Below are 16,929 nucleotides of genomic sequence, written 5' to 3' on the forward strand. Positions count from 1 at the left end.
TGTGCACATTTCTTCGTGCGGGCGTCTGTGTGCGTACACTGTGGCCATGTTCCTCAGCATGAGAATAAAGTGCACTTTTTAAAAAAGCGGTTGATTGGGTTTCCACCGCTGCATCTCCACACTGGGAAAGGAAGCATAGTGGCAAAGTCTGGAGGCACAAGAGTAAAGTGGTGTGGTGGTAAAATTTGGAGGCACAAGAGTCATGCGCCCAAGGCGCTCATCGTGACATGCCCCCGAGGAAGTTCCAAAAAGTCAGGCACCTCCTGGGATCCATATCAATAAACCAGTTCTAGCAGGGTTTTTTTAATCTCCACCAGGAGCAGGTCTAAAACTAATGCATGAGTGGGGAAACAAACCCGGCCCGCTTGGGGGCTGAATCCAGACCTCTCCACGTCCCTTCCAATGACCCCCTTCCCTGCTGGCCACCAACTGTTGATAGTTTCCCTCCTTTTTGTGCATCCCCCCCCCTTCTAAAAGGTTGAAATACCTCTCTAAAGGCTTTAGTTAGTGGCAGTGAGACCTTTCCTGCCCCCCAGAAGTTGCTGGGATGCCAAACGACACAGCCCAACACATCTGGAGGGCCAGAGATTGGCAGAGGTTGCCCAAGTCTGAGACTGACTGACTGACTTGTGACATTTCTATACCACTCCATAGCTAAAGATGGTTCACAACCATTCCAGCCATAAAACGCAACACAATAAAATATGATACCAAAGTTTAAAACTACAGTACGAAATAAAAGTGACAACCAAATTAAATCTAGCAGCAGTGCAAAGATTTAAAGTGCAGTAACAGATTTAAAACAGATGTAGGGTGTGATCCTTTAGACGGAAAGAAGTCCTACAACTCCCAGCATGCCGCAGCTGCAGCCAGCTATGCTGGGAGGTGTAGGGCTTTTTTTCTGTCTAAACATGTGTAGGATTGCGCCCTTAAACTCCCTTGGGAAGGGATCATGATGCTGACAAAGAACGGCACTCGTAATGAGCTAACCTAGTAATATTTCTACCAAGCATTCCCCCAGTGGCAAAAAATACAGGATCCATACAACCAAGGACAGGGGCCAGAAGAAATCAGGTCTGTCCCCATTTAGATGGGGGCAGTTGAGCATTTGCTACTTTGGGGACAATAATCTCAGCTTTTGCGCAGTCACGTGGATGTGTGACCCTTTGGTGCTTGTGTTCCTTCCTTCCTTGCTTGCTTGCTTTCAAAAAAGGGCAAGGTTCTTGTTTGGAGACCTCGGGCAATGAGCAAGAGTGTGGAAGAAGCTTGGAGCAAAGTTCTCCTCTTCGCTCTTCTCCGCCTTCGCCCCCCAAATCAACACCAGCACGGCGAGAAGAAAAGATGGGAGATTTAAAGGGGTGGAATGTGAAAAATAAACACGTAGAAATGTGTTTCCTTGGAGGAGGGAGGGCTGCAAGGACAGCTGCTGGGCACAAAGTTTGCTTACTATTTGGGGCCAGGAAATAGGAAACAGCTTGGATGGAAACAAAACTGCGGGGATCTCTTTCGACACCCCACGATCCTCCGTTGATCCAATTAGAATGGCGACCTTAAGGGTGCTGACTTTTGGCCTGGGCCCTGCAGTAGTCTGATGAACGCCCTTTCATTTGCAGCGTCCTGCAGGGGACCTCACTGAGCTCCGAGCCACAAAGCAGGCTTCATTGGCAGATTTCTGTGGATTAAATCTCTGCCAAATGGAGAGAAACAAGCTGGGTTTATGTTTTTTGTTCCATGGCCCACTGGGCATGCGAGTCAACTTCTGCATTTCTATGCCCGCAGTGCTATCCTAAACCTGCTTGCTCAGACGTACATCCTGTTGTTTCTAGTGGGGTTTTCTCCCTAGTAAGTGGCAACACATTTCCTGTGGGGTGGGATCTTTCCACTGGGCCCGCTGCAAGCTCCTGCAACAGCGTGACAGGAATGCGAGGGAGATGCTGGAACATCACGTCTTCCTAGCATTGTGGCTGCCCCGTAACCGAAAGATGAGCACAGAGCCACGTTTTGTTTTGCGTTGGCACAATCCATGCTAGCTGGGGTTAATGGGAGAACATCTCGAGAGTGCCAGCTTGGGTTTAGATCAAAAGGTGGGCTGTAAATCGTTGAACACCAGAAATAATCCGAGTAAGTGCAGCCTCAGAGTGCAGCCCCCGTTTTTCAAAACAATTGTTATTTCATCGCGGGTTTGTGTGATGGAGGCTTAAGAGCTTTGCGGCAGGAGGCTGTTAATGGGCTGTTAATCTGCTGCATCTCCTTCTGGTTTCATGGCACTGAGACCAAGCGCTACATGAGGAGTGTTTCCTTTCCTGCGTTTCCACTACATAACTTCTAGGTGGCACTGGGGTGCAGTGGACTAACGTAAACGCACAAGAAGAAATTGCGCTTTCATTCACTTTCACAATTAAATGCCGCATTTCCCCTGCTCTAAAAAAACCTCACCAAAAGTGCTGGTTAGACACAGAAATGAAACTGGAGGGTCGCAGTATCATCTGAAGAACCTGTAAGCAACCATGAATAGGGAAGGATGAGTACATGTTAAATGCCTCGTGTAGAAAAGCCCTTAAGCAGAGATGGATGAATTCGTCTATGGCCAGTCCTTCTTGTTTCCGTGTGTGTTCACTACTTAATCCATACCATCCCTAATTTGCATGAATTTGCCACTTTTCTTCTTTAAAACAAACAAAATTGCGCAAAAAAAATCATTTAAACACAGTACGTACTATAAAAGTCTTTTCTCAGAAAAATAAAATTAAAAATGCACAAGTTCTTGGGGGCTGCTCTTGGTGGGTGGGGCTGAAGACAAAAATACCGACGTATTTTAGCTTAAAAAAGGCATATCCACCTTTTAGGGGGAAACTGCACAAAAGCTGGGAAGCCACCAAACTGTCGGTAGTCATGGGAAAGGGGTAGTGGCCATGTGAGGAAGGATAAGCATGCAGGAAGAATTCCTGCACCCATCTTGCAATACATCAGGCACATTGAAAAAAATTCTGTGCCAGGAGGGATAGAACTGGGAACTGAAAGCAACCTGCTGATCTTAAAACAAGTGGGATGTGTGATAGGAACTGCACCTGCGAGACAGCGGGGCCTGTGAGGTGAAGGCGCTTTCCAAGATGCCCTCCTGCTCTTTATGCACATTCTTCGCTTCTCTGTTTTTGGACAGAGGCCTGCTGAAGAGCTCCGCTGGAAGGACTTCATGAGTCACCCTGTCGATTTCAGTTCCCTTTCCCAATCTTGTCTTCACAGTATCTGGAGCTGAGGTTCTCCAAGAAAGTCCGTCTGTGTGGGACGATCCAGTACATCATTGCCACGGTAAGTCGTCTGGAATATGCTTTGCCTGCAATGGAAACGAAGCATAGTTTTGGGAACAGATAAAGTTTCCGTATCTGGGACCAGACCCCTGGTCCGTCTAGCCCAGTATTGTTGACACTGACAGGTAGCAGGGCTGACTGGGGTTTTGGAAAGAGAAGGGTCTTTTTACCTGGAGATGTCGGAGATCGAATCTGGGACCTTCTTCATTCAAAGCAGGGTTTCTACCAGTGAGCTATGGCCATTCCCTTAAAATAAAGTAAGATGCCAGTCTTCAAGTTCTGAGTAAAGGGTTGCTTTAAATAGGAGCATAGGCAGTTGCATTATGCCAAGTGGTCCATCTGGCTCCATACTGGCAGCACTGACTGGTAGCATCTTCCAGTGTTTCTGATGGGTTTTTTCCCAGCCCCACTTGGAGATGCCAGGGACTGAAACTGAAACCTTCTGCATGTAATGTAGGTGCTCTAGCACTGAGCTCAAATCCCCTTCTCCTTCTGAGGCTCGAATGCAGATTTCAAAAGAGGTTTAGGCATGTCCAATTCTTCCCACCATCTAGATGCTGTATACTGGAATTGTGATCTATGCACCAGCGTTGATCCTCAACCAAGGTACCCTCTATTTCATTTCATTTCATTTCATTTATTATATTATATTATATTTCTACACTGCCCCATAGCCAAAGCTCTCTGGGAGGTTCACAGAAATTTTAAAAACCCATTAAAATACATCATATAAAATATAAAACCATTCACGCAATGACATAGAACAAATAGCACATGCAACGACATATGTCTAATACAGTTTAAAACTATCAGCCAGGGACAATCAAAGAGATTCATTATGTGCTGCCAAATGCCTGACAGAAGAGGGCAGTTTTACCTGGCGCTGAAAAGATGACAACGTTGGTGCCAGGTGGGCTTCATCGGAGATATCGTTCCATAAATGGGGGGTCACCACGGAGAGGGCCCTCTCCCTTGTATGCTTTGTTGTGCAGCCCAATCCTATGCATGTTTACTCAGAAGGAAGTTCTGCAGAGTCCAGTGACGTTTACTCCCTAGTCTGTCTGCTTAGGATCACAGCCTTAGGTTTCCTTTCAAATACCCTCAAATGTGGTGGACGGGCCTTGAAGAGAAGCTCAGCTCATGGGAATTATGCTACAAAACATTTCTTAGCTAAGGATGAGTGATAAATATCGATATATATCTTACCAAAATTTGCAGATTTCTTCATCAACTGGATGGAAGGAATTTGAGATTTAAAAAAAGTCCAGCGTGGGAGAAATCAAAACGGAAGAGATCCATCCGTCCAGCTCCAGAGATTTGAGTTTTAGCCCTTCAAATTCTGGGTTCGAATATTGGTGTATTCAACCTGTTTGTGGTGCAGAATTAGGGCTGCCATCTCTTTATTTGATTATTCCTGTCAAGCATTTTTAACAACCACATGGCATGAAGGTACAACACGGTAGAAACAGCTGTACCTGCTGAATTTGGCTGAGGATTCTGCTCAGTTGTTGTTGTTGTTGTTTGGACAAAACGTACCAAAATCCGCAGTATTTTTTCATCAGTGGGATGGAAATAACATGAGATTTTTTTGAAATTTGAAGGTGGCAAGGAGAAAACGATTAGTCTGTCCCTATTCTTAGCAAGTGGCTGATGTTATGGAAGAGGAATTCACCTACCAGATTTCTGTGTGTCAAGGGTGCATTTTAAGACACCCAGAATAGAAATTGTTCCTGAAAAAATGCTGATTAAATTAGCCAATAAAACTAGACTTTTATAGATGTTTTAAGAGATAGCCGCTGTCTCCTAAACCACCTTCTTTCTCATTTCCCTAGTGACTGGACTGGATATTTGGGCCTCCCTTCTTTCCACTGGTGTCATCTGTACATTTTACACCACCATTGTAAGTATACTTTGGACATTCTCAGAGAGGACATTCTCTCCGTCCAGATGTTAGCCAATGTCCTCTGACATCTTCTTCTCCCTGAACCATTCCATCAGACACCTCATATGAAAGCTTCCAAAGTCCTGACACATACACCCCTCCTGCTATGAAATGATCTTGAAAGTTTGGGGGTATGTGGAAAATGGGCAAAGCATATTCTGTGGAGCTCCTCCTCACGCAGTAACGAGTTTTTAAAACCCATTTAAACATTTGTAGGGTTGACGCCATACACACCTCAGTGGGGAGGGAACTGCATAACCTGGAGATACCACTGAGAAGGACCTGTCCCTCCTGTCAGCCAACTAAACAGATCTTGCAGGCAGGCCTACAAACTGGTCCTCTGAGGTAGTTCTTAATACCTGGGCAGGTTCAAATGTAAGTTGGGATGGGGGAAAATGTGGCCCTCCAAATATTTTACCCAGTGGTGAGTGATGAATTGTAGGCCAAAATATCTGGAGGCCCAAAAGTTTTCCATTCCTGGTGTAGGCAGCCCTTAGAGTAATCTGGTGTCAAGCCATTTAGTAATCTGGCCCCAAATTTTTGCCTCCTCTTCTCCTTGAACTGTATACAACCTCAGTGGGTCATTGTCAGAACTTTGTTACTAAGACTGAGTGCCCGCTTTAGCTTCTGTTCTTTCCTCCTCCTCCCTCCCCGTTGCTTTTCCTTTTGTGTCGTGTCTTTTTAGATTGTAAGCTTGAGGTGAGGGACTGGGCTGAAGAGCAGCGTCGAAAAGCTTCAAATAAATATATAGTTAGACAAAGCGGCTCATTTCCGATGTCTGCTCTGGAGCAATGGCCAGCTTACGCTGCTAAATTACCCTTCTGCCTTTCAGGGCGGGATGAAAGCTGTCATCTGGACGGACGTCTTCCAGGTCTTCGTCATGCTCTCGGGCTTTGTGGCCATCTTGATTCAGGGGACGCTGCTGGTGGGAGGACCGTACGAAGTCCTTGCCATTGCCTACAACAACTCCAGGATCAACTTTGATGAGTAGGTCCTCGACAATGACTGTCAGTGGTGCTGTGCCGAATTTCCGCAAGGTCCCATTTTGGCTGCGGACGTTGCCTTTTGGAGGGTGTAAAAGCATTCGAGAAAAATCCTTGCTTTCCCTCCCCTCTCTAAATGGGTGGGTGGGGGGGTGTCTTTGCCATCACTGTCCCCCACTCTAATCTGCTCCTGAGTTTATTTATTTAAAGCATTTTTATGCCGCTCCTCAGCACCTGCCCACCCAACACACACAAAAGTTTCCCAGAGCGGCTTACAATCAATCAATAAAATAAGATGGTCCCTGCCCCTGCAGGCCTACAATCTTAAAAAGATGCAACACGCAAGGAGAACGGGATTGGGAGGGAAGAGGGAAACATGAAGTAGATTGTTCCCTCTACTTAAGGGGACAATTAAGTAGAGGGAACTCTGTCTCTCCTCTACTTCACTTCCTCTCTCGCTCCTTCCTCTTTCCCACACAGGGCAGTTGAGTTGGGGGAGAGAAAAACATATTGCCCTTGACAAGGTGACTGAACCAATATGCCGCCTCACTGAGAGCACTTTAACACTGAACGCAGGTGCCATTTCTCTGCCCTGCATTACTATCAACTGTGTGTGTGTGGGGGGGGGGGGGACACACAACTTTTATTCCTGCAGCCTTCCCCAAAATTTAAACCAGCCCCTTTCCATAATACGGTCTTTCATGTTTGGCCTCCTTCGCCACGGGCGAAGGAGGCTGAGAGTCACATCCCAAAACCAGCATCTTGGATATGTTTTGAAAGTGTATGGGGAAGGGGCAAATCATCTCCCAGTGGAGATCAGACAGGAAAAAGAAGTTTGAAATCGCCGGGCTTGCTCCAATTGGCTTCCCCCCTGGAGTTCCTAGGCTCCACCCTTTGAGTCTGAACCTCATGAGATCTAGCAACCCTAAGGGCGGACAAATAGCTATTGAGATGGCTGTTTCACTTCCTACACTTCTTCCTTCCATCCTCCAGTTTCAACCCAGATCCCCGCAGCCGTTACACTTTCTGGACCTTCATCTGTGGCGGGACACTGCTTTGGCTTTCTATGTACGGTGTGAATCAGGCCCAGGTGCAGCGTTACGTAGCCTGCAAGACGGAGAAAGAAGCAAAAGTGTGAGTCAGGGAGAAGGGAGCCAAGGGGGTGCCTTCCTTAGTGTTGCACTTACAGCTGAGTCCAGTTCGAATCCTTGCAACACCCAACATTTGGTGATTTGATTTGGAGCGATATGCCTGCTGCACATCCAGGGGGATCAATGAAAACAAAAATGAAAGCAAATAAGGGGAAAGTGGGAAAGAAAAATACGTAAAATACAGATGTGGAACATCATTGCTTCTGTCTGTTTGCCAGATTGAGACATTTTAACCATTTCAAGCAGCTTTCCCCAACCTGGTCCGCTCCAAATGTGTAGGACTGCAGCTCCCATCATTCTCAGCCAGCCTGGCCAATGATCGGAATTGCAGTCCAGCACATCTGGAAGGCACCGGTGTCCAAAAAAAGGAAAGGACCAGAAGCCTTGTAGCACTTTCAAGACTTACAAATTTATTATGGCATAGAACCTGCTTGTGGGTTCCTGGTCGACAGCTGGCTGGCCACTGTGCGAACAGAATGCTGGACTAGAGGGACCCGTGGTCCGATCCAGCAGGGCTCTTCTGATGTTCCTAACCAGTTTTGGTTAGCGGAGGGGCTCCACTTCAACAGATGCCACTAGTGCACAAAAGCTTCTGCTACAATAAGACTATTTGTGCTTTTTACGATGCCACAGGACTCATGGCTCCCACTGGTGTGCCAGACGAGCGCCCCCTCCGCCAAGATGCTGTGCTTGTGTTCTGGTTGCCTTGCACCTCCAGCCTTTGAGATAGGGAGTGCCATAAATCAGGGTGCCTTGGTCCAGCGGCAGGAACATACAGCCCAAGGCTCTTTCCTTTTTTGTGTGCGCAGCTCTCGTATCAACTGCAGGCTTTTTTCTGTCTTTTTTCTTTTCTTTTCTTCCGGTATCGGGGTTGTGTCACTGGGATGCCTGCCAAAGACGCTCCACGGTTTTGTGTTCTTTCTCCTTCCACCTGATTCTATAGACTCAAGCTGTGTTTCTCACTGGACTTGATAACCCCCAGGCTGCATCTAGTGTTTTCCTCACAACCCCACCCATGTTCCAGCCCACTAGGGTCACCAAAGACTATCAGAAGCAGACAGAGCTTGCCCAGAGCGTCTGCGCTGTGCTGATTAAAAAAGAAAACGGCAATTTGGCGTTGGAGGCAGGTTCTGGATTGGGAGTTCTGATGCTTGAGTTTGCAAAGTGCGTGCAGTGTGCGTGCATAAGGAAACTTCCTGATATGGAGCCAGGACCTGAGTCCATCTAGCCCAGTATTGCCAACGTTGACCGGCGGCAGCAGCTCTCCAGCGTTTCCGGCAGAATTCTTTCCTTGCCCTACCTGGAGATGCTGCTGGGGATTGAACCTGCGGCCTTTCATATGCAAAGTATGTGCTCTGTAACTGAGCTATGGCCCTTCCCCTAAACATACAGCAAGACCCTAGTCCTCTGTTTCTGAACAAAGGACTGATTTTTAAAGGAACACAGCAAGCTGTCTTACATGGCCTAAGACCACTGGGCCATGTATTTCTGGGGTCTCCAGTGCGGTGCCTGCGGGCAATGATGATTCCACTCATTCTTTTTGATTCAGCTAATTCTTTAGTGCTGCCTTCCCCAAACTAGAGCTCTCCAGATGTCTGAAGTGACAACTCTGGGATTCGTGATCATTGGCTGTGCTGCCCGGGGCAGATGAGACATGACTTCCAAAACATCTGGAGGGCAGGAGGCTGAGGAAGGCTGGTTTAGTAGAAGAATCCCGAGGTTCCTTGACTTTGAACTGCATCTCTGAAATGTTTAATTCCCTGTGCTCATACTTGTCCTTTCCGTTTTGTTCTCTCTGCTTCCTCTCCTCTCCTCCTCTCCTCTCTGTACCTCCCACCACCCCAACGGCAGAGCTCTCCTGGTCAATCAAGTGGGCCTCTTCGTCATAGTCTCCAGCGCGGTGGGCTGTGGCATTGTGATGTTTGCTCTCTACAAGGACTGTGATCCTCTCTTGGCTGGCCACATCTCGGCACCTGACCAGGTATTCACCTGCCACTTATGTCAACCTCAGGTGTGGGAGGGGAGTGTTTGGACAGCCAAAGGAACTACTTAAAATCGGAGAGAACCAAGGGTTAAACAAACAAGGCAAGAGCCAAACAAATAAACAGACAGGAGCCCCTGATTTTATTTAGTATTTATTACATTTCTAATCCGCCCAAGAACTCACGTTCTCTGGGCAGATCAGACAGTTAAAAAACTAAAATGCTGTACAATGGTTACAAACAAAAAATACAATACAAATCTTTAAACGAAGAAAGTGCAATATAATGCCAAACATTAAACACCATGGCAATGGATAAAACAGCGATAATAACTTAGAACTATGTCTCTGAAATGCCTATATTTATTCATTTAATACAGAACAGAACCGGGCAGTGAGGCAAAAAATGTACCATCCTCTGAGTCAAGTTGAAATGTACATTCAGACGAGGAATGTCAGAGAAATCCACAACTGAACCGAATGAGTTCAGATTTTCATGAATCTGACCAGCGGATTCCACAGTGGGCTCAGCTTTCCCTGTCAGGTGGATTCCATGGACTTACGGACCGTTTTTCTAACATTCCCGAATTTTGCACAAATTTACTCATTGAAAATTTGCAAAAAAAGAGGCCAGAAATGCACATTTCTCCATAGGCCAAAGTATGAAAATGCGCATTTGGGGGAATTGGTGTATTTTTACACATGTGAATTTGCACAAATGCACATTTGTCTTCTCAAGGCTAAACATATCCAGCTCTTCCAGTCTCTCTTCATAGGGCTTTGTTTCCAGTCCCCTGATCATCCTCATTGCCCTCCTCTAAACCCTCTCCAGTTTGTCTGCATCCTTCTTAAAGTGTGGTGCCCAGAACTGGAAACAGTACTCAAGACCTAACCAGTGCTGAGTAGAGGGGAATTAGTACTTTTCTGGATTTGGAAGCTGTACTTCTATTAATGCAGCTCAAAATAGCATTTGCCTTTTTTGCAGACATATCACATTGTTGGCTCATGTTCAGCTTGTTATCTACAACAATTCCAAGATCCTTCTTGCTTGTAGTATTGTTGAGCCACGTATCCCCCATCTTGTAACTGTGCCTTTGGTTTCTTTGTCCTAGGTGCAGAACTGGGCATTTATCCCTATTAAATGTCATTCTGTTGTTTTCTGCCCAGCTCTCCAGTCTATCCAGATCACTTTGAATTTTGTTTTTGTCTTAAAAAGTATTAGCTATCCCGCCCCATTTTGTGTCATCTGCAAATGTGATCAGCATTCCCTGCACCTCCTCCTCCAAGTCATTAATAACAATGTTGAAGAGCACTGGGCCCAGCACTGAGCCCTGCGGTACCCAGCTCACTACTACTTTTCAGTTTGAGAAGGTCCCATTGAGAAGCACTCTTTGAGTTCTATTCTGTAGCTACTGGATCGTTGTTTCATCTCGCCCACTTTGAGCTAGTTTGCTAATTAGGATATCATGGGGCACTTTGTCGAAAGCCTTGCTAAAGTCAAGGTATATGATGTCCACAGCATAAAATGAGATCAGATTTATCTGGCAGGATTTGTTCTTGACAAATCCATGTTGGCTTCAAGTAATCACTGCATTGTTTCCAGGGTGCTTACAGACTGATTGCTTTATAATCTGCTCCAGAATTTTCGCAGAGATCGACGTCAGACTGACTGGTCTGTAGTTCCCAGGTTCCTCTTTTTTGCCCCTTTTGACGATAGGGACAACATTAGCCCTCCTCCAGTCATCTGGCACTTCCCCCGTCCTCCATGATTTCTCAAAGAGAATAGACAGCGGTTCTGAGAGTTCTGCTGCCAGTTCCTTTATTACTCTAGGATGCAGCTCATCTGGCCCTGGAGATTTGAACCCATTCCAAGTAATTAGGTGTTCCTTCTTGACCATATGCCTGTTGATCTCAAGCTGCAATCCTGCCCCTTCAGCCTGTACTTCGCCTTTGCCAGGTGGGTCATAGACCCTCTTTCAGGAGAAGACTGAGCCAAAGTAGGAAATGAGCACTTCTGCCTCTTCCTTGTCATCTGTTATCATTTTGCCATCCTCATTGAATAGTTGAACCACCATTTCTTTCCTCTGCCTTTTACTATGCATGTAGCTGAAGAAAGCTTTTTTGTTGCTTTTAGCCTCCCTCGCTAACCTCAGCTCGTTCTCAGCTTTAGCCTTCCTGACGCCATCCCTGCAATTCTGTGCTACCTGCCTGTACTCTTCCTTTGTTGCTTGGCCTTGTTTCCACTTCCTATATGTGTCCTTTTTCGTTTTCAGGTCATCCCTAAGCTTGTTGTGAAGCCACATTGGCTTCTTCTGTTGTCTTCCACCTTTTCTTCTTGTTGGAATTGTTTGTGATTATGCCTTGAGAATTTCCTTTTTTAAAAGCTCCCACCCATCTCGGGCTCCTTTTCTCATTAGCGTCGCTTGCCATGGGACCTTATTGATCATTGCTCTGAGTTTATTAAAATCAGCTTTCCTAAAATCCAGGGTACGCGCTTGACTACACTCGGCTTTTGCTTCCCTTAGAACCAAGAACTCAAGTGCGACATAGTCGCTTTCCCCCAGAGTTCCTGTAACTGCTGCTTTATCCACTAAGTCATCTCTGTTGGTTAGGATCAAGTCAAGGACAGCCGATCCTCTAGTTCCTTCCTCTCCTTTCTGTAGGAGGAAGTTATCCACCACACAAGTCAGGAATTTCCTGGAGGGGCCATGTTTGGCAGAATTTGTCTCCCAACAAATATCGGGCAAATTGAAGTCCCCCATTACTACTACATCATGCTTCCTTGAAACATTGGCTATTTGCTTTTCGAAAGTTTCATCCTCGTCTTCTCCTTGGTTGGGTGGCCGGTAGTAGACTCCGACCACCAGGTTCCTTTTATTCTTTGCTCCATTTATTTTAATCCAGGAAGTATAGCCTGTGGTCCGAGTGGATAATTCAGACATACAGGGGACCATCTGGGTTCCTATTCCTATCATGGCCTAATATAAACTCTCCCTCCTCATCCTTTTCCACCACCACCATGAATTTGTCTGATTTCTGGCCACCCCCGCATCTTGAGGCTGCTGTGCATTGGCTGCCCTGCAACTGGAACATGGGATCTGTGCCGTGCCCTGGGGGCAAGCAGCATTTCAATTGCTGTTTGGATAAACCCCAGTGTCCCAGTGTGGTCCTGCCAACACCTCATTTTGTTCTGTGAAATGAGTGGATCATCCCTGCATGGTTCCTGTCAGGAGCTTGCGAGGAAGATGCCAAAACTCCTATGTAGGAAGCTTGACTTGCCCTTTTTTTCTCTGTAGATATACCCTTTAAAAATCAATTTAAGAAAAGCAAAGGAGCAAAGCTTTCTCTCTGTCTATGCCTGTGAGGAATCGCTGCAGCTTTGCTCTTTTGCTTTACTGAAACTGATTGTTAAAGGGTTAGATAGGAAGGAAGGAGGGAGGGAAGGGAACTTCCTACTTGTGGAATTTCTGCATTTTCTTTACAAGTCTTTAGTCTGAAACGCGTAGAGCAACAATAAAGATTTCTGTTATCACGCAACACCAGAGTCTTTTCCTCCTTTCTGGTTTGCATAATGGAGGTGCTGCTCCCCCCCCCCCCGCCACCACTCCCTTGCACTTCACTCATTTTCACCGTGCAACTGAAAACTAAAACAAACAACCCCAAGCCCCTCAAGGATTTGCACAGACTTTTTGAGAATCCACGCGCCCCTTCCCTGCCAAGTCCTCCACCTCATTTTTCATCTGAAGCGTCATAAGGTAAAATCCAGCCTAAGTCTGACTTATGCCCCATTCATTTCAACGGGTCTGCTTGAACTAGGACTTCTGTGGGGTTTTAGCCACAGAATAATAGAGTCACAGAATCGGAGGCTATCATGCTCGATGCAGGAAAATCAGAGCCAGAACATCCCCAACAGATAGTTGACAGCCTCTGCTCAAAGACTACCAGCAAGGGAGAGGCCCCCACCCCGCAGGTAATTGCTTCCTTTCTCCAGCTGCTCTGACTGTCCAGATGTTTCTCCTAAGGTCGACCAAAATCTACCGTCCAGTAAGTTAAATCCCTTTAGACTCAGTCCTTTGCCCTCTGGAACGGCAGAGAACAATCCTTTGCCCTTATTTACTGAACAGCCCCTACCCACCCACCAGGTTCCCACCATACACAAGTTCTGTCAACCTTTGCACATGGGATTTCTTTCCCATACCCCTTTCCATTTTTGTTGCCCCCCTTTGCACCTGTTGCGATTTGTCTACAGCCTTCTTAGTGGTCCAGTTAGGTAATTGTAGACTCTGGATTTAATGGTCTTATGGGATGCCTGCCTCTGGATTTAATGGTCTTATGGGATGCCTGCCTCTGGATTTAATGGTCTTATGGGATGCCTGCCATAATGTGGTAATGCACCACATTACCATAATGTGGTAATGCACATGCCTGCCATAATGTGGTAATGCACATTTCTTTACTTACTTCAAAATGGGGTACGCCAGCCCTGGCGTTTGGGGCACTCCTCATTCTGCCCAGTGGGGCCTGGGATTTCTGCCTCACGGTCCTGCTCTGTCAGCACCACTAATCCATCATAAAGTGCACCGCCCAGAATCATAGAATCATAGAATAGTAGGGTTGGAAGGGGCCTACAAGGCCATCCAGTCCAACCCCCTGCTCAATGCAAGAATCCAACTCAGAGCATCCCTGACAGATGGCTGTCCAGCTTCATCTTGAAGAAATAGACACAGGACTCCAGACAAGGTCCGATTTAGTGAGGAATAAAGTGGTGGAATTATTAGTGTTTGGCAATGGTGGCTGCTATGCCTGCAGCCTAAGGATCACATTAGCTCTTTTTGCAGCTGTGTCACACGGGTGGCTCATGTTTGGCTTGCAAATCTTGGCCTTTTGCTGAAATGCATCTCTTGTCTTCTTGTCCTTTCCTAGTATATGCCTTATTTGGTCTTGGATATCTTTGAGAAATACCCTGGGGTACCTGGGCTTTTCCTGGCCTGTGCATACAGTGGAACCCTGAGGTGAGTAAAAACCCCTTTGCCATACCTCCCCTGAAGGGACTACCCTTTTTCAGTCTTTGACATGCAACTTGAGTGGAGTTTGGTGGCCTGATCAACAGCGCACCTGGCTTTAGTCAGATTACCCAGTAACACAAAAGCTGCCTTGTTGGATCCACATCAAGCGTCCGTCTAGTCCAGCATGCAGCCTAAGGAAGCCTTGTAGCAACCCCTGGCTGTGAAATATGAGGTGGCAGTAAGTGGATGCCAAAATTCACCCCCAAACCTAGCCCAGACTTTGCACCTTCCGATGTCCAGCCCAGCTAGAGATAAAATGGGGCTTGGTCTCAGCCAAATGCCTGTACGGTTGGACTTGATGTCACAGGAATATTTGCTGCCTTGGACATCGTCAGACCCCCCCTGGGTCCATCTAGCCCAGGATTGTTGACATGGACTGGCAGCAAAGTCTCTCCGAGGTTTCAGGCAAGGATGTTCCCCAGCCCTACCCGGAGATGCTGCCAGGGTTCGAACCTGGGACCTTCTGAGTGCAAAGCAGGGGCTCTCCCACTGAGCTATGGCCCCTCCCCATGGGTTAAAACAACATCAGCTCTGCTGAATGTACAACCTTACGTAAATATTTGCTCTTGCGTCATGTAATTTCAGTTTCAGTTCTGTTTGTCGAAGAGCAAAGTCTTAGCCAGGGCCGTTATCCTCACCCCACCCCACCCGGTAATCTTCAAGCAGCCCTCCTTAGCCCTTGTGTCTTCATGCTGCATTGTGCACATGCTTCTGAATGCAGCCGTCATGGGTGTAAGCAGCCCAGACAATCCACCGGCCCAGCTAAAAGCTGCTGCTGCTATCTCAGAGCTTACTCTAGTGAACTATTTACGGTCCTCTGGCATTGAGACATGACATACTAATGTTGGCACACACTCATCATAAAATAATAATAATAATAATAATAATAGACCCTTAATCCATCTAGCACAGTATTGTCAACCCTGACAGGCAGCAGCAGCTCTCCAGGGTTTCAGGCAGGATTCCTTCTCAGCCCTTCCTGGAGATGCTGCTGGGGACTGAACGTGAGACCTGCATGCAAACTGGACATTGGAGAAATCCATTTGGGGGATACAGTTTGATGAGTTTTCCTAGGTTCAGCCCCCCATGCTTCAGTCCAGTTCCTTCCTGCTACAGTGCCTGACACAGTCTGCAGCAAGTCAGGCCAGCTCACAGATTTTCTGAACATTTTGTGCCTTTTTTTCCCTGCAGGTTCCATTATTAATTAATTAATTAATTAATTAATTACATTTCTATACCGGCCAATAGCTGAAGCTGTCTGGGCGGTTCACAAAAATTCAAACCACAAAGTACAGAATAAAAAACAGTATACAATATAAAAGCTTAAAACTATAGTATAAAAATTCAACCACAATAAAACCTAGCAGCAATGCAGAGATTTAAAATGCAGTTAACAGATTTAAAACAGCAAAGTTAAAAGGGGCTGTTAGTGGGTGGTTTGTCTGCCCGGCTAGGTGATATTCAACCTGTTCTGGAGGGGGCTGCACTCCCCCTAAAGGATCAGGTTCGTAGTTTGGGGGTGCTCTTGGACCCAGAACTGTCACTTGAGGCACAGTGAGCTCAGTGGCACGGAGCACTTTTTATCAGCTTAGGCTGGTATACCAACTACTTATTTATTCATTTATTTATTATTTAATTTATTAATCGCCCATCTGGCTGGTCACCCAGCCACTCTGGGCGATGTACAGCATACAATAAAACAATAAAATTCTATAATAAAAACATTTTCTAAAATACCTTAACCCACCCCAAATACCTGCCTGAACAGCCATGTTTTTAATGCACGGCGGAAGTTCATTAAAGAGGGGGCATGGCGGAGTTCCCTAGGGAGGGAGTTCCACAGAGTGGGGGCCACCACAGAAAAGGCCCTCTCCCTCATCCCCACCAGTCTAGCTGTCCTGGCTGATGGGACAGAGAGAAGGCCATCCGAGGCTGATCTTGTTAAGCGGCCTGTCTGGTGCTGCTGGAGGCGCTCCTTAAGATAGGCTGGGCCGGAACCATATAGGGTTTTAAAGGTCAAAACCAACACCTTGAATTTGGCCCGGAAAACAACTGGTAACCAGTGCAACTCCTTCAGCACTGGAGTGATGTGATCTCGCCGGCGGCTGCCTTTAATCAGGCGAGCCGCCGCGTTCTGTACCAGCTGCAGTTTCCGAACCGTCTTCAAGGGTAACCCCACGTAGAGCGCATTACAGTAGTCTAAACAAGAGGAGACCAGGGCATGTACTACCGATGGGAGCAGATGGTCGGGAAGGTAGGGGCACAGCCGCCGTATCAGATGGAGTTGATACAGCGCTGTCCGGCTCACAGCTGACACCTGAGCCTCCATGGACAGCTGGGAGTCCAAAATGACCCCCAGGCTGCGGACCTGGTCTTTCAAGGGTAGCCGTACCCCATTCAACACCAGGTCAACATCCCCCAGCCTCCTCTTGTCTCCCACCAAAAGTACCTCGGTCTTGTCAGGGTTCAGCTTTAGCCTATTCCTCCCCATCCAGCCA

At 46.8% G+C, this 16,929-nt stretch overlaps 1 protein-coding gene across 1 annotated transcript in view; it reads left to right on the forward strand.

Annotated features, from left to right (window-relative positions):
• LOC146333454 (sodium/iodide cotransporter-like) overlaps nucleotides 1–16,929 on the forward strand; it is a 39,564-nt gene that overhangs the window by 9,983 nt on the left and 12,652 nt on the right. Inside the window, exons 2-8 of the mRNA XM_084826275.1 lie at nucleotides 3,244–3,309; nucleotides 3,863–3,914; nucleotides 5,141–5,208; nucleotides 6,083–6,237; nucleotides 7,227–7,367; nucleotides 9,236–9,365; nucleotides 14,289–14,377. Coding sequence (XP_084682401.1) covers nucleotides 3,244–3,309; nucleotides 3,863–3,914; nucleotides 5,141–5,208; nucleotides 6,083–6,237; nucleotides 7,227–7,367; nucleotides 9,236–9,365; nucleotides 14,289–14,377 — 701 coding nt within the window. The remainder of the gene's footprint in view (nucleotides 1–3,243; nucleotides 3,310–3,862; nucleotides 3,915–5,140; nucleotides 5,209–6,082; nucleotides 6,238–7,226; nucleotides 7,368–9,235; nucleotides 9,366–14,288; nucleotides 14,378–16,929) is intronic.

Source organism: Heloderma suspectum, chromosome Z (assembly GCF_057233095.1).
Source record: "Heloderma suspectum isolate Gila_16-S chromosome Z, 16-S_ref, whole genome shotgun sequence".
NCBI classification, from domain to species: domain Eukaryota; kingdom Metazoa; phylum Chordata; class Lepidosauria; order Squamata; family Helodermatidae; genus Heloderma; species Heloderma suspectum.